The sequence below is a fragment of the Nannobrachium achirus genome, assembly GCF_963921795.1.
Source record: "Nannobrachium achirus genome assembly, chromosome: 20".
Classification (NCBI taxonomy): Eukaryota; Metazoa; Chordata; class Actinopteri; order Myctophiformes; family Myctophidae; genus Nannobrachium; species Nannobrachium achirus.
Window position 1 is genome coordinate 57,614,965 of NC_137827.1, and position 26,539 is coordinate 57,641,503.

The 26,539-nt window shown below is 45.8% G+C and overlaps 1 protein-coding gene across 1 annotated transcript; it reads left to right on the forward strand.

Moving 5' to 3' along the window:
* Positions 1–26,261, forward strand: LOC308306266 (extracellular calcium-sensing receptor-like; the record flags this gene model as incomplete). The annotated part of the gene is made up of 9 exons (XM_080751166.1): positions 1–120; positions 2,267–2,353; positions 7,252–7,326; positions 8,044–8,322; positions 9,961–10,227; positions 12,060–12,287; positions 14,009–14,132; positions 23,475–24,160; positions 26,034–26,261. The coding sequence occupies 9 exons, from the start codon at positions 1–3 to the stop codon at positions 26,259–26,261; spliced, it is 2,094 nt and encodes a 697-aa protein (XP_080607292.1).
* Between the last annotated feature and the right edge of the window lie 278 nt (positions 26,262–26,539).

Genomic DNA, 26,539 nt, shown 5'->3' on the forward strand with positions numbered 1-26,539 from the left:
ATGGCTTTTGCCATTAACGAGATCAACAGAAACCCCAGCCTTCTACCCAACGTGACTCTAGGATATAGAATCTATGATAACTGTGTCCCGTTTGGAGGCGTCCCTGCAGCGTTGACACTGGTCAGCGGTACAGAGGTGTTTCAACTGAATGAGAGCTGTGCTGGGTCCCCTCCAATGCTGGGACTTGTGTGCGGAGGTGGAAGAATGTCTGTTCAAATCTCTCGAATATTAGGTTTGTACAGAATGCCCATGGTAAGTTATCTAATATATTTAGCATATTTTATCTGTTATTATATTGTAACATTTGAGAGAGAGCGAGAGAGAGCGAGAGAGAGAGAGAGAGAGAGAGAGAGAGAGGAATATGGGTGAATTGTTATTGCCACTGTGTGTTTGCAGTACAACACAACAAAGCTCTGCTCCACTCTGACCACATCTGATGAGAATGTACAGTAATTTACAAACTTATATAAGCCTTAGACAGATGCTAGGTTCATGGTTTACCTGGGATGGTTTCTTGAGGCTCTACACCTCTATTAATTACTTCTATGTTGTGATTATTTACTTTGCTTATTGTATTGTCACTCTTGCGCAGTGTTGGGGTAACACCACTACTAAAGTAACATATATATATATTACTAATATAATACCGAATTGCGGTAATGGGCAATATAACGCATTACTAAAAAAAAATCTGCAATATATGTGTTACCGACCAGGGTCCCGTTGTCCTGTTTTGAGCCAATATATCAGAATTTTCATAAACAAACCACCTGACCATCAACATTGATTTTAACAGTGATGAACAAAATAAAACACAAGAAGCAGGCCTGTAACAGAGGGTTGGACTTCAGGTGCCTTCAGCTTTCCTCTCTGCCATGTCTGGTGTACGCTCTAGTGTTAATTTTATGAGCCATTTTTTTATTTAGTGTCAGTCTAAAGGGCTCTTTAGACTGACACTGCAGCGGTTGCTGTGGGGCTCCCGCTAGGATCAGCGCCGTGGTGAGGCACAAACACACTCGCTCAGTGAGTAAACGCTGCACGGTATTTCACAAAGATGAACACAATCCATCTCTTGCCGCCCGCGTGCGCATGCACGAACGAGCACATAACGTGAGGTTGAATTCTTTATTAAGTGCTCCGAAATTCGCTCCTATATTCGGCCAAAAAATGCAGCAGTGTGCAACGACCTTAAGTTTCTTTTTATTTGTCAGTACATTTAGTCTTAGTATTAGTCATCATAGCTTAGTTTTGATCTCGTTTTTATTTGTTGACAAAATTGTCAGTACATGTATTCTTAGTTTTAGTCATAATAGCTTAGTTTTTATCTAGCATTTATTTATTTTTTGTCAGTGAAAAAAGGTAGTCGACAAACATTTTTCGTCTTAGTTTTAGTCGACGAAATTAACACTAGTGCGCTCTGAGCGGCATGCTTCTGTGGCTGCTGCGTGCTCATGCATTGTCGGGTGGAGTGGAAACCACTGCACACGCGCCCGGATATTCTGAACAATTCGCCTAATAAGCCTTATAACTGAAGAGAAAACGCAAGCTAATATGTATGTGTTAGTGTTAGTGAGAACTATCAAACGTTTGGTCTGACAGCATCATTAAGAGCCTTGTGGCCGCGAACTGTAGCATTGGGTGATGGATGTTTTCTCTGGCGCAGATCAAACATGCCCAAAACAAGGGTTAACAGTGAAACAGTTAGCCCAACAATTCTTGTTCTTAATCTGATCATTTTCATTACGAATTTAATAGCAAAGTGTCAATGCTTAGGCCTAAAAGAGATATCCTACGGGACATCTGGGCAGCTTGATGTAAAAATGTCTCTTTTGTCCAAAATATTAAGAAATACATTTTCTACAAAAAAGGGATTTGTTTACTTTTTTTTAAGTCAAATAAATAAACATGTATTTAATAAATGAATGAATCATTTGGCCTATACTGTGGCCTACAGTAGCGAACAACTCTGAGCATACAATATAATTACATGATTTCATGATATTTGTCAAAATGAGGGTGTAGACTATGTTGTTAATTTTGGGCATTTTGGTGAAAGTGACTTAAAGGTCAAGTAATATTAATAAAATACTCTTGCTCAGACAGTAATATGTAACAATATTTATTACTTTAAAATGAAGGTAATACATAATAAGTAATACATCACTAATATAAAGTTACACACCCAACACTGCTCTTGAGAAGAGCATCTGTTAAAATGTCTCACATTTTTGTGTATTATGTAACAGATGTGTTGTGTCTTTGTCAGGTCAGCTATGTTGACACCTGCTCCTGTCTGAGTGAGAGGAACGAGTTCCCGTCATTCTTTAGAACAATCCCAAATGATGCCTTCCAGGTAAACTACTACACACAAAATATGTTATCAAATATTTTATGTTCCAGCTTTGATGACTACTTACAAATTTTCACATTGTGCTCAGTGTAGTTTTACCACCAAGACCAACTCCCTTACTCATCCTCATAGTGGCAAGATAATGTCCATTCATGGAGCCATTACTTGTGCCACGACCTATGTTGTATACCTTATTAAATGCCCATGTGGACTAGCTTACATTGGGAAAACCAGCAGAGCTCTTCGGACTCGAATAAGTGAGCATAGAAGCAACATTAGGTGTGGTGATATTCATAACCCTGTAGCTGCCCACTTTAAACAAATGGGCCATAGTATCTCTAGTCTAAGGTACTGGGGTATTGAAAAGGTCAACAGACCCCCACACGTGGGGGGCTTTTTACATCTACTCACTGAACACTATGGCCCCTCACGGCCTTAACGAGGAATTTGATATCAAACCATTCTTAGGTTAGCTTTATGTTTGTTTTATATACTTGCCTTTTTAATATTTGCATTGTTTTTGCATTTGTCATTGTTTGTTTTGATGCCCTTTTGTATCCTGTTCTTACTTACATTTACATTTATATATTGCTATATGCTGTACTTTTATTAATTAAATGGTGACATTTTGTAGACTTTGAGTCACTCAACACAATGTTTCTTTGCTTTTGCTGTGCAGTTTATTTATTTGTATCACTCTGCATCTTGGAGAATGTGTCCCCTTTGTAACCCCCTTAGTCCCTGATATAATAATATAATTTGATATGTATTTTACCCTACAGAGGCTTGTCATTGGTCACTGCAGCCTGTTAACGTGGTAATGAGAGGGGGGTGGGGTTACTTTGTTTGTAACATTGTGATCAGCTGTGTGCATTGCTACTCACCACTTGTTGTGCTTGTATTTAACATTCACATTCTCTGTATGTCGCCATGCCTGACGAAGACCTACTGCGGGTCGAAACGTTGCAATAAATTTACTCTTTTGGGAGCTTAACTCAGTTAGCGCCGGGCGACTTTACGAGCGACTAGTTCACTATGGCGTTTGGTGCCGAGCGACTCGGAGCGACTTTTATATAAAAGCATTGTTTAAGCTTTTAATATGTGTTTATAGACGGAGCGAAATGGTTAGCTTACCTCAGCTAATGTCCACACGTAAACCGTGAAAAAAAAGGATACGATTATGACGTCACCTTTAAACCAGGGCTTCCTGTTGACAACAGGCCTCTGCTAGCGTTAGCCTCAATGCAACCATCCGACCCTCACGTAGCTTCACTAGGTCGGATTTTGATTCTGAAACTTTCTGTGTGGCATCTATATACGTCCCGATGCCCATACCAATGGTGGTTTGAGACGATCAAGCACGAATTGAACAGTATTGAGCTGAAATGGTGACCGGCGGCCCGTCCATGTTAAGTCAATGAGGACCAAGTCAGCCTCTCATCCTGTTATGTGGATTTAAACAGGCTTAACATGGGACCATGTCAGTGTATGGTGTATGGTGGTCTCTAGTGGTCATCTGGTGGTATGGTATGCTGAACGTGCATTCGTTAAGGTGGTCTGGTTAAGGTGGTCTGGGGGGATACAAAATAGCTATTTCCTGGCGTTATAAGCGCACATTCATATTCATATTTTGGAAATCTGGCCCTGTATGGGTTAAGACGGTGTGCGAGCCTCCTCCTTTCTACTCTGTATGTTTTTTTAGCTCTGCACCGGAAAGTTTTTATAAGATGTGCGTGCTCTTTTGACTTCTCATACTTACTGTAGCCTGCTGGGTCGATATTGCCTGCCTTCACTTCTCGCTTGCAGACATCCTTAAAACAAATATGAGGCCTTCCTTTAGGTCCTGGAGCTCCCCATAAAGCATGTCTTTTGGGATTCTGCCATTGTGCATGCGGCTGAAAATAGCTTATGCACCTTTGAGTAAGCAGATCAAAAGAGCTTGGTGTTCCTGCCTGTGCCAGAATGTTCTTGTTAAGGATATACGGTCCTGCCAGGACATTATAGATGGAAGGCGTTGAGTCAATGTTCTTGGTAGGAGTAATTGGTCCATGCTTCACTGCCATACAGCAATGTACTGAGCACACAGGCTGGGTACACCTTCACCTTGGTGCCGATACTTTTAATTGCATAATTATTAAAGCAACAGTACCTTTACTTGAGCACAGTTTTTGACTACTCTGCCCCACCTCTACATAGCACCTTTGCTTGTGAGCATTACTGCTGGAGCGAAGGTCTTTGTTGAAAGCATAGAATCTATTTAGAAGATTGACTGATTTGCAAATATGAATAGTATATATATATATATATATATATATATATATATATATGTTTTTTTACTTGCACCTTACTTGAGTAAGCAGAGCGCGCAAGTAGGGTGATGTTAGCTGTCTGGTATGTGGGTAGAGCTCGAAAACCATATGACGTTCATGCTTGGTACGTATGTTCCGCCCCAGGTATTTTCAACCTGATTAGATTTTGGTGTAGATTTGAAAAGTTACATGAACCAGAGACCAGAGATTTATTTTTTATTTTTTATATGAGTTATTGATGCATTACCTCTATCTCACCCACCAGAGGACAGCAAACACTGCTTTTCCTGCTTTAACGGCAAAATGTCTGCTGTAAAAAGTGTCGTGCGACACCATTGGATGGTCACGTGAAGGCAGATGAAAGTCTGGTTTGAAGGTTGATTCGATGTGTTTATGTAACATAGGCCTATTAAAAGGGCACAATGTTTAAAAGCAATGCAGTGATGCCAAAGGTGAGCTATACAGAGAAAAAAAGATAATGATTAGTAAATATTTATTCTGCAAAGACTCTTTTGGTCTGAGTGCATGAGGCGCAATTTGGCACCTCGCCCGAGTGTAGTTTAGTTTAAGTCCTGCTAAGTGTGGCTAATTTGGGATGTTCAATCAAATTAAGCCATATATGGGACATATATGCAAACCATAAAGAGTCCGGACATTTTTTACATCTAGCGTGAAGTCAGGGATGCTATTTATGAGTAACTTTCATCATCGTCGTCTCACTAGCCAATCACAGGGCATCCTGCAAAGCTTGGCCAATGGGACCCGGGCCTGGTGTACAACAAACCTTGAGCCCAGGCATTTTTTACACGGTTTTCGCCCGGACAAAAAAACTTTGATCTGTTTGTAGATAGATAGAAAAAAAGAACACTAGCCAAAACCGACTGGTAGAACATCTGTAGCATTCCCCTTGCTGTGAATCGCCTCGGCGTTGTCGGACCAGTAGCAGTCCAAGGAGCTGTTCAGGTGCATTCCTAGGAATGTGTAGTTGTCCACAAACTCCACCACCTCCCTATGAATGGTGCTTGGCACCGGAGGTACTTTACGTGCGGAAGTCCACCACCACCAGTCCCTCACCACACCATCTTGCTCAGCCGTGTTTTCGCCAGAGATCTGGCTGACCACCACAGTATCATCTGAGAACTTCTGTAGATGACAGGTCTTGGAGTTGAAGCGGAAATCAGATGTGTAGAGAGTGAACAGGAAAGGTGAGAGCACAGTGCCCTGGGAGGCACCCATATTGCTCACCAGCACATCAGACCAACAGTTCTGCAGCCTCACGCATTGTGGTCTGCCCGGAAGGTAGTCCGTAATCCATGCCACCAGGCTCTTTTCCACCCCCATCAGCACAAGCTTCTCCACAAGCAGAAGAGGCTGGATAGTGTTGAAGGCACTGGAGAAATAAAAAATTAAACAATTCTGACTGTGCAGCCCAGATCTTAGAGGTGGGTGAGGGCCTTGTTGAGCATGTAGGTGATGGCGCCGTCGACCCCGATGTCAGCCTGGTAAGCAAACTGAAGGGGGTCCAGGTGTTCACTAACAGTCTGTCTCAGTTGGTTCAGTACCAGCCACTCAAAGGCCTTCATGACCTTTGATGTCAAGGCAACTGGTCCCCAATAGACAGTCGTTGCAGACAGAGTTACGGATCTTCTTAGGCACCGGGACGATGCAAGAGGACTTCCACAGTTGTGCAGTAGGAGCGAGATCATTTAGCGACCTACAACCGGGTCGCGACGTGGTCGGTAGTTTTCAGCGACCGGGTCGCTAAATCGAGCGACCGGGTTGCTAAATCGAGCGACCGGGTCGCTAAATCACCGACCGCGCCGCTAAATTGACCGACCCGGTCGCTAAATCTACCGACCTGCCTGCAGTTTTAGGTCGGTAGATTTAGCGACCCGGTTGGTACATCTGGTGACCTGGTCGGAATATTTTGCGCCACAGTCGGTCGATTTAGCGACCCGGTCGCTCGCTTTAGCGGCGCGGTCGGTGATTTAGCGACGCGGTCGGTGATTTAGCGACGCGGTCGGTGATTTAGCGACCCGGTCGGGAGGTTGCGTGGCAGGTTAGCCTAACTGAGGTAAGGTTAGGGTTAGGGTTAGTAGCCCGGTGGTCGGTGGAAGCGGTCGGTGGAAGCGACCACCGGTCGGTGGATTTGCGTGGCAGGTTAGCCTAACTGAGGTAAGGTTACTGAGGTTAGGGTTAGGGTTAGGGTTAGGGTTAGTAGCCCGGTGGTCGGTGGAAGCGACCACCGGTCAGTGGATTTACCTACCCGGTCGCTGGATTAGCGTCCCGGTCGGTGGAATTAGCGTCCCGGTCGGTGGAATTAGCGACCCGGTCGGTGGTTTTAGCGTCCCGGTCGGTGGTTTTAGCGTCCCGGTCGGTCGATTTAGCGACCCGGTCGGTGGTTTTAGCGTCCCGGTCGGTGGTTTTAGCGTCCCAGTCGGTGGTTCTAGCGTCCCGGTCGGTGGTTTTACCGTCCCAGTCGGTCGATTTAGCGACCCGGTCGCTGAAAACTACCGACCACGTCGCGACCCGGTTGTAGGTCGCTAAATGATCTCGCCCTCTCTCCAGTTGTGGCACCCTCCCTGTCCTCAGGGAGAGGTTGAAGAGATGTGTGAAGGGGACAGCAAACTGCTCTGCAACGACCTTAAGCACCCGAGAGTTGATCTTGTCAGGTCCCGCTGCTTTCCTGGTGTTGGTCTGGGCGAGTTGGCGCCTCACTTGTTCAATGGTGGGGGTCAGAGGGGAGGGGGTACAGAGTGGCTACTGAGGTCACCATTTCTCCTGCTAGCGGTTGACCCAGCCACAGCTTGTTGAACAGAAACACGTACTCCGTCAAACCGGTTGACAAAAGGTTAATCTCGTTTGCCAGCTCCTCCATGCCTGACACAGCTGAGTTAGCAGAACCGTACCCTGTGATCTTCCTGAAACCTCCCCAGTCCCCACACTTTTCTAGTATTGTTCTCCTGCAGACATTTCTCCAGCTTAGCTTTGTAGCTCCCCTTTGCCTGAGCAACCACCACCACCTTCATCCCCTCTCCCTCTCCTGCCTGGAACAAATCCCCCTTTCCTTTGAATGATTTCCTTTGTCATCCATGGTTTGATGTTAGAGAAGCAGTGAACCTCCTTAGTAGGAATGCACGCCTTCTCACAAAAACTGATGTAATCAGTGATGCTAGGATGCCAGGATGTAGGCCATATCTAGGCCTGATGTAGCTGGCTTCAGTTTACTTAAGCCCGGACATTTGTTAACACATTTTCCCATTGGTTTTTGACCGGATAAAGCGACATGTTAGAGCTATTTAGCTCCTTTTCCAGGAGTACTACTAAAAAAATACTTTATACTTCTTCCACCACTGCTTCTCACTCCATTCTTAATCCAATCAGGTGAGAGCTGTGCTCCAGATTCTGAGACGGTTTGGTTGGACCTGGGTAGGATTGCTGTTTATTGATGGTGAAGGTAACAGCCAAACTGCCCAGTCCTTCCTGTATGAGCTGGCCCAGTCTGGTGTGGGTTGTCTGGCCTATGTGGAAGCTCTGCCATATGACATAAGGAAGATTGACCCTGCTGAACTACAGAGGATTGTCACTGTGATGAAGAAATCCACAGCACGGGTGGTCATTTCATTTACACCTGCATACCAAATGCTTAAGCTCATGGAAGAGGTTGGTGTCATGATTAATTTTTCATTTGGGATTATCATTGTTCATCTAAAGGGCGAGGTTGTGCAGGACGGAATTCGCACAGGACGGAATTCATTTGCAAGTGTGATTCAAGTTGCGGTTGGTTTTTTAGGTTGGACGAAATGTGGACAAAATATTCTCCCAAATATGGATATGACTGTTGTCTGACATCATAGATGTCTTACGTTATAGACCACATGAGACTCACACAATATGTCCATATATGGGCATTCCAAGCTATGGGCTTAATATTGATGACATCAGGGATCTCCATATATGGGCATACAATGGGAATACAAGGGACAAGGACGGAATGTGATGTCACAATTTGATGTCACAACACGTCATCAGCTATAGACATTGAGGCGTTACGGTCAAGATGTGACGGTTTTCATAGTTAACTGCGACCATATCAACACATTTCACAGGTGGTAAAGCAGAATGTGACAGGTCTGCAATGGATAGCCACTTGGGTATGGGTATACTTTAGCCCACTCCAGTCTCCTCGCTACATGCCATACCTGAGAGGTACCCTGGGTTTTGCCATCCGCCGTGGAGAGATACCAGGTCTCAAGGACTACTTGTTAAAAGTACATCCTGACAACGACCCTGACTACATACGTGAACATAGCATGGTATGCACTGTAGTATTTAAGCTGCTATTTCAAGCTGACATCTGTTTTTTTAACCACTCAAACCCATTATAATAGTTGACCTGATAGTAGGGCCTCTCCTGTTTCGCTACACTATCTTGATCATCACACTAACTTGGCACTAGTTTATCAGTTAAACACGCACAAGCCCTGTGGAATACCAGACCAGATGTTGTGTTTGTCTGAATCAAAGTCAGCTAGATTGACGAAATACCTTATGTTAGGTAGGAGTAAAACCAAGACAAGGCCGTGCCTGACAGCCCTATCAAGTGCTGCAAACGATGTATTAAAATTGTGTGATCAACTGTGTCAAATGCAGCTGTTAGATCAAGGAGTAGGAGAACGGAAACATTTTTATTGTCGGGACACCCTTAGATCATTAATTACCTTTACAAGTGCTGTTTCTGTGCTGTGACCTTTCCATGAAGACAGATTGGAATTTGTTATGAACCTTTATTGTTCTGTAGAAACACATTCAATTGACCTTGCCCAGAAAAGGCAGATTAGAAATATGTCTATCATTACCCAGCATGGAGAGATCAAGGTTGTGTTTCTTGAGTAAGGTCCTGACAAAAGGGAGGTCCAAATGATGTTAAAACATAGCTCTGGAAGAATTAAGGGTCACATAGTCTGATTGGTTGGAAAACCTTCCCCATAAAGATCACATTCAGTTACATTACTTGATTACATTTTGTTGCAACACTGTCTGTGGGCACACAGTGTGAATGCATGAACACATTTTGAGACACATAGTGTGATGGGGGAAATCTTGCTTTTGCGAACGCCCATCATTTCGACCGGAGGGTTAACGACTCACTCCACGGAGGTTAAGGTTAGGGTGAGGGTTAGAGTCGGGTGTCGAAAAGATGAGATGTAGTAACAGCGACACACTCCCGTGTGATGTGTCTTGTATTTGAGCTCATGGGCAAAGTATAAATTGATCTTCAGCTTTATGGTCTGTCTTCAGGTAAGGCAGTTTTGGGAACACACGTTTCAATGTAAATTTGCACCCCTTCCGTCAGAGTGGGTGGATGCCGGTGGACAAGTGTGTACTGGACAAGAGGACCTGGGAACAGTAACTGCCCTTTTGGAGAATGCCAGCATCAACTATAATGTGTACAAGGCTGTGTATGCCCTGGCACATGCCCTCCATGACATGTTGCAATGTGTGCCAGGAAGAGGGCCTTTCACTGGACACAGCTGCGCCAGTTTTCAGACAATGCAGCCATGGCAGGTGTGATATGAATTCACAATTCAAAGTATAAAGATGGAGACAGGACACAGTGAAGTAACGTTGCATAGCATCTAGGCCATTCTGACGGATTTGAGATAGAAAGTCAAATGGTTCTGGGTGTTATATTTGTTCAAATGCTATTTCCATTCTGTATGCTTCCTTGCTGGTGACATACAGAAAAAGGTTTGTCGCTCTGCCACTTCTCCCGTTCTCTCCCATGTGTGTAGCTGACTCAAGTTGTTTTTTGTCATGCTTTCAGCGTTTCATGTTTTCCTAAATGATCAGACTGCACAGACTTTACTCCTGACTATCTTGATGAAAAAATGTCCGCCGCTTCGTGGGAGTATATTGCAGTAACTTTTGAGTTATTTTTCACTCCGACACCATGTATAAAGACGAGACGGGACACAGTGGAGTAATGTTGCATAGTATGTTTATTGGTCTATCAGGAAGTAACATACAAGCATCCTGGGACATGTTGTCAATGCACTACTGCTATAGAATACATCTTCTTAACCCTTTTTGTGCCTATCCCGAACAAGTTCGGCTTTATTTCAATCCAATACAATGTTTTTTTTGCTATTTTACTTACCCTGAGCTGCTTGTAGAGATGTGGGTGGTCTTGGCTCGTCCTACGCTTTCCAACGAGTGATCCTAGATTGTCCGACGATGTATTCCATTGAAAATGGTTTAAAATAAAGTTTAGAGCCCCCCCAAAAAAACTCAATCTAGACTGTCGGCGGCGCAACATATTCCGGGGTGCCTATCCCGGACTAGTCCGGGATATTTAATAAAATTAATTAATTAATCGGAGGCCTCAACGAAGCCCCGGTCTAATTTTCCATCCATGGCTGGGACTGAGACTCTGTTTACATCGGCCCGTAATCGGGCAACGCTGCCGCACCGCGCCGCCCACTTCAATACAAACTCACATCTTTAGAGACCTTTTTCTCTGAACTGTGTTCCCAGAGCAGCAACATAGTTTTTTTGTGACTAAAATAGCTTCAGATCGGGCTTCTAAAAAATAAAGAAGCTAATAGCTAACTGTTAGCTAACTTCCTCCTCTCGTCATCCATAACAGTGGGTGCAGTGAAATCACAAGGCACTACTGCCTCTGTAGACGGATGTTAGAGCGAAGGCCTATACAGAAATGTCTGGCACTCTAGCGGCACCTTGTGGCCCGGGCACAGTATGAGTTAAAGTGATATGAAAGTGGTATAGTAGCTTATCAGAATTTGGAGTTAGTTTTTGGTGTTAATGCCCCGGAGGTGAATTATTTTGATCCATTTATATTTATTTTCATTTAATCATCCATTTATGTATTGATTTCACAAATATTCCCTAAAAGCAATTTTCTTATGAACTCAGATGCATTCTTTTTTTTTGTTTCCTACATTTTGTTCATTAGTATTATTATTTCAAAATATAAAAAAAAAACATTCCCAAAAGAGCTTTTTTTCATTCATTTAAAACAAATGAAATTATTTTTGTCAGTAATTTCATGAAGAAATCAAAGACATTCCATAATACATGTGGAGTATTAGAAAACACATGTTTAAAGGACAGTTTAGTTTTTTTTACAACAAGGGTTCATATTTTAGATGTAATTAGAGAAAAGAAAAAGTGAGTGTTAAAATGTTTTAATTTGCTTCGTTCTATTGTTTTATCACGTTTACCGTACTAAAATGTGGCGCATGCGTACGCATGGGGGCGACAACGACGACAAGGGATTCAAACTGGGTTGAATAAAAAAAAAATACACCAGTGGAAGGGCCGTATATTGTATGCAGTAGTATCTTGCTCTCCATAACTTTGCTCATCAACATTTCTAGCTCATGTATTACCTGGAAAACGTCAACTTCACGACATCATTTGGTGATGACGTATCATTTGATGAGAATGGTGATGCTTTACCAATCTATGATGTCATAAACTGGTCGTGGCTCCCTGATGGAAGCACAGAGCTTCAACACGTAGGTGTGTTCAAGAAGTCAGCCTCTGCAGGTGAACAACTCATCCTTGATGAAGACAGAATCTTCTGGGACATTGAATCTGCAAAGGTCACTTTCACTTTCTACAATAGCTAATGTTGAGCTAATGATTTGAATGTCATTGTCAGTTAGCTAGGCCACCAGACCGCTGTGGGCAGAGATCATATTTTCACCCCAGTGTGTGTGTGTTTGTCTGTCTGTTTGCAGCTAATCTTGGACACTGCTGGACCGGTCTTTGTCAAATGTAGCACACATACTCCCATCCATCCATCCATCCATCCATCCATACATACATCCATACATACATACATCCATCCATCCATCTTCAGTCGCTTATCCGGAGTCGGGAACGCGGGGCAGCAGTACTTAAACTCCTTCAACTGGTGTTAAGTCATATTGTCATATGCCTTCTCCAAATCAACAAAACAAATGTAGACCGGATATTCATACTCCCAGACCCTCTCCAGGATCCCTGCAAGAGTAAAGAGCTGGTCAGTTGCTCCTCTGAGGTTCAACAATTGGCCGGATCCTCCTTTCCAGTACCTTGCCATAAACTTTCCCAGAGAGGCTGAGTAATGTGATACCTCTGTAATTGGCACACGCCCTCATCCCCCTTTTTGAAAAGTGGGACCACCACCCCGGTCTGCCACTCTCACGGCACTGTCCCAGACTTCCACACAATGTTGAAAAGCCTTCAGCATTTCTGGCCGAATCACATCAACCCCCGGAGTTACTTAAAGGTATATTCAGTGATTGTATTTAATTCAAATACAAATATAATTGGTACATTTTCCATTCATTCTCCTCACTATAATGTGTGCTGACCATATAAGGACTTCCACCATGGCCCGTGTTACGAGCATAGCTAGATTCCGTTTTCAGAGGTGGCCAGCCAGTTCTCGACCAATCAGGGTAGAGTATGGCCGTAGTTATGTTATGATGTTTAGTTATGATGGTCAAAACAAAAGTTTTGAGAACCACAGTTGCTCTGAATTAAGAACGTCTGCTAAATGCCTAGATTGTAAACTACTGAACTCCACTGAATGCCACAGTCTTGTAGTAAATCAGTATCATACATATCCTGAAGCTGGAGACGTAGGCCTACCGATATTCAGTGATTGGGTCTAATGATCAAAACGAGAACATTATAATGGTGTAGAAAATCTATAAAAAACTAAACATTTCCACGCTGTGACAAGATGACCCCCGGCCACTTTCATTATCACTGAATACACCTTTAACTACCTCAGTGAGATTGACGTAAATCCCCCATCATCCTCAGGCTCTGCTCCTGTCATGGAGGGTGGATCTGATGTCATTTGGTTTAGGAATTCCTTAAAGTGTTACTTCCACCGCCCTACAACTTCCTCACTTGAAGTCATCCCATTCTTGGTGTACACCGCTTGGATGGTTCCTCGCTTTCCCCTCTTGAGGTGTCTATGATCTTCCAGAACAACTTTGGTGCTACCGGAAAGTCCTTCTCCATGGATTCCCCAAACTCCTCCCACACCCGCTGCTTAGCCTCAGTCACGGCCGTGGCTGCTGCCCTTCGGGCCTCTCGGTACTTTGCAACTGCCTGGGGTTCCTCCAATCACGCCAGTCCAAGTATCTCTGTCATTACTCATGTGTTCGTTGAAGTCCCCCATTAAGACTAGTTGTTCCCCCTCCAACCCTACGGCGGAGGGAGGCGAACCTCTTGTGCACTGGGGGAAAACATTTTATAGGGACTATATAGAGCTTTTTCACTTTCTCCCAGTGCAACATTTTAATTCTGTTTCTTTCCTCTGCAGCCTCCTCGGTCAGTCTGCAGTGAGAGTTGTTCCCCTGGAACCCGTCTGGCCAGAAGGAAAGGGGAACCTGTCTGCTGCTTTGACTGCATTGCTTGTTCTGAGGGAGAGATCAGCAATGAGACTGGTAGGTTACATTGTAATGTAGCTACCGGTATGCACGCTAAGTCATCTTTACAACAATACTGTATCCATTTAACCTTGCCCCTTTTGCCCATGCAATGTACATACATACATACACACACATATATATATATATATATATATATATATAGGGCTGTCATCAAAAAAATAATTAATCATTATTGGTCGCATCCATCACGACCATTTCTCTGGATCTAATACAAGCAGTTGAAGCCTAATATCGTGGATTTTAATGTGTTGCTGTTGTCCTCTCTAATTGAACAGCCAAAGGTAGTAGTAGATCTCTATTTGAGCTGTATTGATGATCAGTTATTAATCCAGTGGCAGCGATGTTTCCAAGAGGTTTAACAACTTTTTTTCAGCTAGCGTCTCCCCCTCTGCTCACTGAGTGTGAGATGTGAGTGTATGGAGGGGGGAAGGGGGAGGGAGGATCGGGGGAGCAGGCTGCGTTTCAGGGCAGGCTGTGTTCTCGGCTGCAGTGAATGGGCCGGTTATGCTGCGCATGTGTTAAATTGCGTTAAATATTTTAATCCCAAAAATGAATTTGACACCGTTAACGCGATAATATATATATATATTAGGGCTAGGATGTGATAAAACATTATAATCTAATTAATTACAGGCTCTGTGATTAATTCATCACAATTAATCGCATTTTAATCGCACATCGATATTTGACCTGAGAATATTTTTTTTTTTCAAGTAAAACACATTTTGTTGAACGAGAATCAACGAGTGAGTTTTTTAAATCTAAATTTCGCATCCACTGGGCCAACCAAAGCACTCTGATCGGCTACTTCTCCTTTACGTTTGTTGTCTTTTCTTGGTTGGCCGAAACTGAAGGTTCTTTGGTGCAAAAACGGTCGGGTTCCGAACGGAACCCTTGTTTATTTAATACCGGAGGAAAAGGTCCCCCATTGGGATACAGCGCCATCTGGCGATGCAACAGAGTAATCTCATATACTCCCGTACGTCAAATATTATTTGTCGGGAGGGTTGTCACTCACAAACGAGGGCGCCGCCCCCGAGTGCATAAAGGTAACCCCGCCTGTCATGGCGTCCTCTAAACCGCTCCTCTGCCCGCAACTTGCGAACCGAGGGGCCTTAATCTGGGGGACCTTTTCCTCCGTTATTAAATAAACAAGGGTTCCGTTCGGAACCCGACCGTTTATTATCATACCTCCAGAAAAGGTCCCCCATTGGGACACATACACTCCCCGAGAAGCCATGAACCGACAAAACCGTCGCACACACAATCCATAACCCAGGAGGGAGGCACCGTCAAAACGGGCGTGACCCCTCCTGAGACCGGACCGACCCAGACCCACAGGGCCTGGGCGTGTTCAGACAGTAAAGAAAGACCCTGACAGACCGTAGTCCGCCTTATGCGCTAAGAGCAGACACGGGCCCGCCTCATAATACTACAGTAATTATAAGGGAAAAACTCAGGTTCCCCCCAAATATCCACAGGACAGCCGCGCGCTGACCCAGGAAGGGGAGAGCCGCCTCACTACACCGTAGAAGAGGCGGCAGCACCTAGAACCGAATGCACCAGAGCAGAAGGCGCCACATCTAGGTGGTAATAGGCCGCAAAGGTAGACGGGCGAAGACCAATTCGCCGCCGAACAAATCTCACTAATGGAGACCCCTTTGGACAAGGCCCAAGAAGTCGACACACCCCTAGTGCTATGGGCCTTAAGTGCCTCCGGCACTTCGGAACCCGCACAGGCGTATGCCAACCTAATGGCATCCACAATCCACCTGGACAAGGTGGGCTTGGACACCGCTTTTCGCTGACGGGCATTCATGACCACGAAAAGCTGAGAAGTAGACCTGCAGTTCACCGTCTTGTCACAGTAGGCCTTCAAGGCCCTCACAGGACAAAGATCCTCCTCCGAAGCAAACGGAGGAGGGTGAAAAGCCGTCAACACAACAGGCTCCTTCGGGATCACCTGGTTCTTAGGAATAAACCGCAGATGCGGTTTAAGAAGAACCTTGGAGTCATTATTGAGAAACCTCATACAATCAGGACTCACTGAGAGCGCATGAAGGTCACTCACCCGCTTGGCCAGAAACGCCCCGTCCCTCCAAGGCCAAACAGGCCTGGTTGACCACTACCTTCTTGTACCCTTGCAGGGAAGGAATCCTGAGAGCCTGTGTCCAACGCTGGAAAGGTCTCATATGGAACCTGCCCAAGCGAAGAAGTTGCACCGCTGAAGCCATCAGCCCTGTCAACTTCATGCACTCCTTGTACCTGACCTCCCGGTCTAGATGAAAAGAGTGAAGACATGCCAGGAACCTGTCCACCCTCTCCGGCGAGAGACGGGCGGGCAGGTACTGCGGCTGCTGTCTCGATCGTGATCCGTGGGGCTGGGGTGGGCTGTTGCTGTTCGACTCAGTGGTGGAAAGTAACACTTGTTACATGTTGGAAGTATATTAATACTGCGATGTAGAAACACTCTGCTGCAAGTAAACGTCCAGGATTCAAAATGTACCCGTAAATGTAAAAAAATTGCCGATCTACAAGCTCACAATGCGTCGCGAAAGCGGCGCGGCTATTTTTCGTGCATGTGGACATGGCGTTTAGTGTGTGTGCGTGTGCGCACTGTCACCACACACAAACACGTGTCACACACACACACACACACACACACACACACACTACACTACACAGTCACAAAATAGCCGACAGCATAGCATCAGCCTCCGGCTATCCCATCTCTAGATAGAACACAATGATATGCGCATTACTCCGCCCCCTCCCCCCACAGCAGCAGATAACCACGCCTACATTTCAGATTTCTTTTCATGTTTTGAAATCCCATAAAACAAATTAAGAGGCGGGGTTTCGTGCTCCTTTAAGTATGGCGGAGTACAATAAGTGTTTTGCCATTGCATGGCAGGCACACTTAACTATGTATGGCGGATTACAATAAGTGTTTTGCCATTGCATGGCAGGCACACTTAACTAAGTATGGCGGATTACAATAAGTGTTTTGCCATTGCATTGCATGGCAGGCACACTTAATTACTCCAGTTTGCAGAATGGTTAACCTCTCAAAACTCTGTCTGAACTTAAACGGACGATAGGGACGTATTACTTAGCCCCACCCTATTTGACTTGTTTCAGAGTCTTTGTCCTTAATTGGTTTGACATAGCCCCGCCCCCTCTTCTGATTGGTCGAAACTTGATTGTTCGTCTATTTGTCTCTAACTCATCAACCGTTTGTCGTACAAACTTGTGGGTGGCGTCATTTGGGTGGTGCACACTTGTTTCAGAGTCCTTCAGCTTAATTGGTTTAACTTAGCCCCCACCCCCCTCTTATTGTACAAAACTTTATTTGGCTATAACTCATCAACCGTCTGTCGTACAAACTTGTCCGTGGTGTCATTTGACTTGTTTCAGAATTCTTCACCTCAATTGGTTTAACTTAGCTCTGCCCCCTATTCTGATTGTCCGAAACTTTATTTGGCTATAACTCATCAACTGTATGTCGTACAAACTTGTGGGTGGTGTCATTTGACTCGTTTCAGAGTTCTTCACCTTTATTGGTTTGACTTGGCCCCGCCCCCTCTTCTGATTTGGTCAACACTTTATTTGGCCTTATCTCGTCAACCGTTTGTCGTACAGACTTGTGGGTGGTGTCATTTGACTTGTTTCAGAGTCCTTCAGCTTAATTGGTTTAACTTAGCCTCGGCCCCTCTTCTGATTGGCCGAAAATGTATTTGGCTATAACTCATCAACCGTTTGTCGTACAAGCTTGTGGGTGGTGTCATTTGACTTATTTCAGAGTTCTTCACCTTAATTGGTTTAACTTCGCTGACAGTTGAGTTGACCTAACCCAGAAAGGTGCTGCTTTCTGGGTTAGGTCAGTTAGAGGGGCGCAAGGGTGGAGTAATGAGGGAGAAAGTTGCAATACCATCCTAAAAGGCCTAACAGAGACCTCACCTGCCTTTTGGTACGTGGACGTGCAGCATTGCGGATGGCTTCGACTTTGTCCACGAGAGGGCGAATGGAGCCACCTCCCAGCTGGAACCCGAGATACTGCACTTCACCCTTGGCCCACACACACTTTTGAGCATTGAGGGTCAGCCCGGCTCTCTCAATGCACAGCAGGACCTGTCTGAGGTGTTGGAGATGGTCCTCCCAGGAGTAGCTGAAGATGACTACATCATCCAGGTAAGCAGCACTGAAGGACTCCAAACCTCTGAGAACAGTGTCCATCAACCTCTGGAACGTCGCAGGCGCTCCATGAAGTCCGAATGGCATCACTGTGAATTGGTACAGCCCTGATGGGGTGCGGAAGGCTGTATACTGTTTCGATGTCTCCTCCAATGGAATCTGCCAATAACCTTTGCAGAGGTCCAGTGTGGTTATGTACTTGGCATTTCCAACACGCTCCACCAGGTCATCTATTCGAGGCATGGGGTAAGCGTCAAAGCGGGAGACAGCATTGACCTTCCTGAAGTCGATACAGGGCTGCTGAGAACCATCCTTCTTAGGCACCATCACCATAGGACTGGACCACTCACTCTCGAATGGCTCGATCACCGGTCAATCATCTTGTGGATCTCGTCCTTGAGAGACACCCCCAGCCTTTCCGGGATCCGATATGGCCTCTGACGAATGGGAGAAACTGCTTCCTTTATACGGATGGTGTGCTTAGTCAGCGTGGTTCGCCCTGGACCCTCTCGGAACAGCCCAGGCCTCTCCCCCAGTAGCCTCTGTAACTGCTGTTACTGTTGGGATGGCAGGTGATCAAGGTCAATGGTTTTCGGCTCGAGGAGTTGCTGTAGGTTGGAATCAGCCTCACCATCTTCCTCCTGGACCTGCCGCACCAGTAACACTTCAGCGGTTGGAACTTCACGCTCCTTCCACTCTTTGAGGAGGTTGATATGGGTTGCTTTCCCCTTGTCTGCATGAGCCACCTCGTACGTCACTGGTCCCATCTTCCTCAGCACCGGATAGGGCCCCTGCCATCTTGCCAACAGTTTGTTGCTGCACGTGGGGAGTAAGAGCAGGACTTTTTGGCCAGGTTTCAGCTCCCTCTGCCGAGCCCTTTTGTCATACCAGCGCTTCTGGTCCTGCTGCGCCCTTTCCAGGTTCTCTTTGGCCCCCTCACGGTACTTCTCCAGGCGGTCACGCATTTGGAGCACATAGGACAGGATTCCCTCTGGTGCTGGTGTTTTGGTTTCCTCCCACTCCTTCCTCAAGAGGTCCAGAGGGTCCTGTACTGGCCATCCATAGAGGAGTTCGAAGGGGGAAAACCCTGTGGATGCTTGGGCACCTCCCTGTAGGCAAACAAGACAAAGGGTAACCACTTATCCCAGTCCCGGCCGGTATCAGAGACAAACTTACGCAACATCTGCTTCAAGGTTTGGTTAAATCTCTCAACTAGGCCATCAGTCTCTGGATGGTACGGAGTAGTACGAATGCCTTTAATGCCGAGCTCCTTGTGCAGCTGTTTCATCAGACCATAAGTGAAGTTACTGCCTTGGTCAGTCAAGATTTCTGCCGGAACGCCTACACGAGAGAAAAGTTGGACAAGTGCACCAATTATCTTTGGGGTCTTGATGCTTCGGAGGGGAAAAGCTTCTGGAAACCGGGTGGCATAGTCACAGATAAAAAGTATGTACTGGTACCTTAAGCTGCTCTTCTCCAGGGGACCGACAATATCCATGGCTATGCGCCGGAAAGGGGTGCTAATGATTGGTAATGGGTGTAATGGAACCTGCTTGGGCTTGAGGTGTGTGGTGAGTTGACAATCTGGGCATGTGGTGCAGAAATGCTTGACATCGTTATACATGGTTGGCCAGTAAAACCGTGACCCCAGCCGTGTGTATGTTTTCTGCTGCCCTAGATGACCTGCCCATGGTACGGTGTGTGCCAGGTGTAAAACAAGAGGCCTACAACTGGTGGGTACAACTAAGCGTTTACCTGCATCCCCCATCACATACAGAATGTCATTTTCAATCATGGAATGTGGACCAGTAGGTTTGTTCCCCTCCCCATCCTCAACCTGCTTGTACAAAGGAGACAGAGAAGGATCAGACATTTGCAACTGCTGTATGTCATTTGGAATGTCCCAATTAACATCAACAGGTTCAGGATAGGTCTCTAGACTCTCTACCTTCTTAAAGGTGCCTTCCATTTTCTCAAGGCGGCGCTGTCGCCGTGGTTTTCTTGGGCCTTTGGAAGCACCCTCACACAGATCACCATCAAGATCTGGGAGAGGCTCCAGGCCAGCTTTAACCTGGGACCTTGTGACCATAGCACATGTTTCAATTTTCTGTTGTTTCTCTGCAATTAGCTCTCGCAAAATTGGCAAATCCCTCCCCAGGATACAATCAACAGATAAATGGTCCATAACCCCCACCTGTAGCAAAAATGCCTGCCCAGCTACACCGATGGTAACTTCAGCGGTGGGGTATGGTTTCTGGTCCCCGTGCACACATTCAATGTCAGTTTTGTGCCCATAATCAATACCACTTTCTGTCAGATAGCATTTCTTAATCAAAGACATAGAACTTCCACTATCCAAAAAAGCTAACACATGGACACCATTAACAATCACTGGATAGAATGAGGCATCTTCTGACTTCATGCCTAGCTCTCTAGACATCTCTCTGCGGGGCACACAACAGTAACCAGACAGTTTCGGTTTCTTTAGGGGGCAGTCGGCGGCCTTATGGCCCAGCTGCTGGCAGTAGAAACAAATGAGTTCACCACGACTGCTGCTAGCCTGTGGCCCATATCTACTAGTAGTACTAACCCCCATTCTCCCCTGACTGGTATTAGTAGGCTGTTGTACATACCCCTTGTTCCCCTGAGTCCCATACCCAGCTTTCGCCCCATCTTGTTGGTTGTTGCCTCGGGTGGGCTGACGTGGTGGCCTGGAAGCTGGTGTCCTCCGGGCGTTGACGTATTGAGTTGCCAGCTTGGCTGCTGCCAAGCCAGTGGTGGGCTCATGCTCCTTTACCCAGGTCCGGATGTCAGGTGCAAGCACTCGCAGCAGCTGCTCCAAGATGATGGCCTCGCCGATGTCCTCCACGCTGGTCTGGTCCGGTTTAATCCATCGCCGATACAGGCCCTTCAGACGTTGGTAGGTCTCGGTGGGCACTTCATTTGGTGGAACTGCTGTGTCTCTGAAGCGCTGTCGGTACGTCTCGGTTGAAATGTTGAACTTGGCCAACAATGCTTGTTTCAGGTCTGGGTACGAGTCGGAAAGCTCCTCATCCATGGCGGAGTAGGCCTCCAATGCCTTCCCCGTCAATAAAGGCACAAGCCGGTAGGCCCACTCTACTTCTGGCCACGCCCAGGTTTTGGCGATTCGTTCGAATCGGAGGAGGTAGTTTTCCATATCTTCTCCTTCCTGGAATGGAAGCAGCTTGGGGTCTTTGCGGGGTACTGGTGGTGCTGGTTGGGGCTGCTGTGGGACTGGTGGTTCTGCTTGGGGGTGCTGTTGGGCTGGTGGTTCTGCTTGGGGGTGCTGTTGGGCTGGTGGTTCTGCTTGGGGATGCTGTGGGGCTGGTGGTGCTGGTTGGTTGGCAGCTTGGACTGCTGCCCGTATGCCCCGCATCTCCCTCACCAACAGCTCCTCACGGTCCCTCTGTGCCCCCATAAACCGCCTCAGCAAATCCACCATCTCCTGCTGGGGTGGAATGGTATGGCGACGGAAAGCGGCCGCCCCCTCCTCCCCTTCATCATCCTCCCACTCCTGCTCATCTGGTTCAGGTGGGAGTTCAGTCTTACTTCTCGTGGAATGGGTTTTCAATACCCCCTTGGGGATCTTTCGAGGCCCCATCCCACCACTGCCACCAAAATGTCACACTCTGTCCCTAGAGTGAAGGTAATGTGCAAAAAAGGCACTTGAATAATGTTCAAAAAGACTCAAAATACTTCAGTCCTCCAAAAGATACTCAAAAAGACTCAGAATACTCAAAAAATGCTCAATACTCAAAGTACTCAAAAAATACTCAAAAATATTCAAAAATACTCAATACTCAAAGTACTCAAAAAATACTCAAAAATACTCAATACTCAAAGTACTCAAAAAATACTCAAAAAGACTCAAAAGGTTCAAATAGCAAAATATCCCAAATCAGGAAAAAGTCAAGAGTTCTTTGATGCAAAAACCATGTGTTTATTCACCTTTCACAGAGTATCCACAGCAGGGGTGTTCAAAGCACAAACAGCATCCAACATGCTAATCAAACAATGGCCAGGCTGGCCCAGGTCAGCTCCCCACAGTTCTTCACTACTAACTGCTGAGCAGTGGCAGGGCTCACCCTTATAAAGCTTAAGGCCCTCCCACCCGACCATACCAAACCTGATTGACTCTACAAGCCAGTTAACCCTTCTATTTACAAAGACAGACCATGGGCTGCAATTGCATATACTGTAACCCCATTTTATACTTAGTAATACATGTCTCTTACATTACCCACAACCATAATGCAATAGGTCACTTTATTTACAATATCCCACAGGTGGTATGGTCCTGTGGGATGAACCAAGCAGGCTTCCCTAATTGGAACAGGCACTATAAAAGGCCACCTGAACCAGCCTTCGGGTCCTTTTCCACTGCCCAGAGGTAGGAAGCACTGTGACAAGAAGAAAGAGAAATAATATAAGTTAAACACTTGTAATCCATCACAATGAACAAACCATAAACTACAATAATACCCTAACCCTGTGTTGTGTCATTCATGTTAACAGTTTATGGGGAAAAATAACAAAATAACGCAGGAAACATTATAGTTAAAGCTTAGTGTGTGCACCCACCAAAATAACCTTGTATGCTACCTGGGCTTTTGTAGTGTAGTGTATATGTGGTTATGTGGTGTTGGTGTTAGTGGCAGGGTGAACTGCCACAGATGGCCAATAGGGACAAGCTGTAATGATAAGCCCCTCCCCCTCTTTCTTCCGATTGGCTGGGCTTTAAACATCCATAACTCCAGTTCCCAACATGTTACTGTTCTCAAACTCGATGGGTCGTCCGACAGACCTAACGGCTAACCGCTAATGCTAACCGCTACTTCTGCTAATGCTAATGTTAAAAATGCTAATGGTAACATTAAAATGTTAATGCTAATGTAAAGAAATGTTACTGCTCTTGCTACAAATGCTAATATTTAAATGATAATGCATACACTTAGCGAGCTGCAGGCACACTTTTCTAGTTCTACAATTGTTTGTTTTGTTTACCTATGATCCTACATGACTATTTTTTTCATTTGATGTATTACCTTGTGCTATCCTTGCTTATTGTTATTCACTCTGTCTCCTAAATGCCTAAACTGTAATTGTAATTGTTATTGTTAGACTCTACAGACTGCACCAGTTGTTCAGATGAATCCTGGCCCAATCCCCAGCGTGACCACTGTATCCCTAAGGCCGTCGAGTTCCTCTCCTACCACGAGGCCCTGGGCATCTCCTTGACAAACATCTCATTGCTAGGCACACTCATGTGTGCCATTGTCCTAGGAATCTTCATATATCATCGAGACACACCCATGGTCCGCGCTAACAACTCAGAACTCAGCTTCCAACTGTTATTGTCACTCAAACTATGTTTCATGTGTTCACTCTTGTTCATTGGTCGTCCCAGAATGTGGACCTGCCAGCTGAGACATGCAGCATTTGGGATTAGCTTTGTTCTGTGTGTCTCCTGTATTCTGGTAAAGACTATGGTGGTGTTGGCCGTGTTCAGGGCCTCCAAGCCTGGGAGTGGAGACATCCTGAAGTTGTTTGGTGCCATGCAGCAGAGAGGAACCGTTCTGGTTCTTACTTTCATTCAGGCAGTAATCTGTACAGTTTGGCTCCTGTCTGCCTCACCAACTCCTCATAAAAACACACAATACCGCAGTGATAAGATAGTCTATGAGTGTGATGTGGGGTCAACAGTTGGTTTTGCAGTGTTACTTGGTTATATTGGTTTACTGGCACTGCTCAGCTTCGCCCTAGCATTCATGGCAAGGAATCTCCCAGACAACTTCAATGCCCCAACAGTCGACCCATCCTGGATGAATCCTGCTGACCAACCACCTCCCAGTCCCCTCTCCAACTTCACCCCCACCTCAGAATCCACCATCTCTGTGCTCATCCACAAATCAAAGTCCACCACCTGTCAATTAGACCCCCTTCCTACTACCCTTGTCAAAGCCTGCCTCCCATCCATTTCCCCTATAATAACTAATATAATCAACGCCTCCCTCTCTTCTGGAACAGTCCCCCCCGCTCTTAAAATAGCCGCAATCACCCCCATCATCAAAAAACCTGGCGCCGACCCAACTGACCTGAACCACTACCGCCCCATCTCCAACCTCCCCTTCATCTCTAAATCCCTCGAGCGAGTGGTCGCCACCCAACTCCAGTCCCACCTCAACTCCAACAACCTTTATGAACCCTTTCAATCCGGTTTCCGCCCCCACCATAGCACCGAAACTGCCCTGGCAAAAATCACAAACGACCTCCTCCGTGCAGCTGATTCTGGATTACTCACCATCCTCATTCTCCTTGACCTCTCCGCTGCCTTTGACACCATCTCCCACCCACTACTCCTGGAGCGCCTGGCTAACATAGGGATCACGGGTGTTGCACTCTCCTGGTTTGATTCTTATCTCACGGACAGACAACAGTTTGTCCAGCTGGGGGAGCACAGATCTGGGCCTTCTTCGGTGTCACTGGGTGTTCCCCAGGGGTCAGTATTGGGTCCACTCTTATTTATCATTTACCTCCTCCCCCTGGGTAAAATCCTCCGTCACCATGGTGTCCAGTTCCACTGTTACGCTGATGACACTCAAATTTACATCTCCACCAAACCCTCCACCACCCTCCCTCCCCCCTCCCTCACTGCATGTCTCCAGGACATCCGGAGCTGGATGAGCAGGAACTTTTTAAAGTTAAATGCCAGTAAAACCGAGGCCCTGCTCATCGGCTCCAAAAACACACTGTCTAACTTCACCACCATCCCCAACATCACCATTGACAATTTCCCCGTCCCGTTCTCCCCTCAAGTTAAGAGCCTCGGCGTAATCCTTGACAGCACCCTTTCTTTTGCACCTCACATAAATAACATCACCCGGTCTGCCTTCTTCCACATCCGCAACATCTCCAGACTACGCCCATCACTGTCCCAATCCAGCACCGAAATCCTCATTAATTCACTTGTCACATCCCGCATCGATTACTGTAACTCACTTCTCTCTGGCCTACCCACCACATTACTCCATAAACTACAACTCATCCAGAATTCAGCTGCACGGATCATCACCCGTACCAAACTATCCGCCCACATTACTCCCATCCTCATCCAACTCCACTGGCTCCCCATTCCCTACCGTATTGACTACAAAAACCTCCTCCTCACTTACAAAGCCCTCCATAACCTCGCCCCCACCTACCTCTCTGACCTTCTCCAGGGTTATGTCCCCTCCCGTTCCCTCCGTTCCTCCTCAGCTGGACTCTTGACAGTGCCCCCTGACAGTGCCCGCATCGGCATCATGGGCGCCAGGGCTTTTAGCTGTACTGCACCTAGACTCTGGAACTCATTACCCCCTCATATCCGACAGTCTGACTCCATATCCATTTTCAAATCTCAACTCAAAACTCACCTGTTCAAACTGGCCTACTCACTTTAACATACCCACGTCACCCCTTTTATCTGCTTACATAACCTCACTCATCTCCTACTATTGATTCTTGCTATGCTGTATTTTATCTGTGTTTTGATATATTGTGTATTCTGTAATTTAACATGTTGATGTATGTTTTCCTTGCCTGTTTTTAATGACTGTTTTTAAACTGTACGGCGACCTTGGGTGTTTTGAAAGGCGCCTTCAAATAAAATGTATTATTATTATTATTATTAATGAAGCCAAGCTAATCACCTTCAGCATGTTGATCTTCTGTGCCGTGTGGATAGCCTTCATCCCGGCATATATCAGCTCTCCAGGCAAATATGCAGATGTAGTGGAGGTGTTTGCTATTTTAGCATCTAGCTTTGGTCTATTGCTGGCATTGTTTGGCCCAAAGTGTTATATAATCCTGCTGAGACCTGAGAAAAACACTAGGAAGTCCATCATGGGTCGAGGCTCCACCAAGACATAGTAACAATTATAAAAAAGAAAGAAAGGGGAATTGTATTTGAATGTAATCAACACAGAACCATACATGCACCAGGTAGTAAAAGTAAAAGCAAAAGCTGTTATGCCATAAGTGTGTTTTATGTTAAGTTATAATTTTTAAGTGAGTAGCCGAGTAATCAACAATAACTTACAGGGACACAATTGTTTTACAACATTTCACTGTTGAACCAAAATGTAATACAGCAAATACAAGAACTAACAGAGCTGAACAAACAACACAGGACAGGACAGGACAGGACA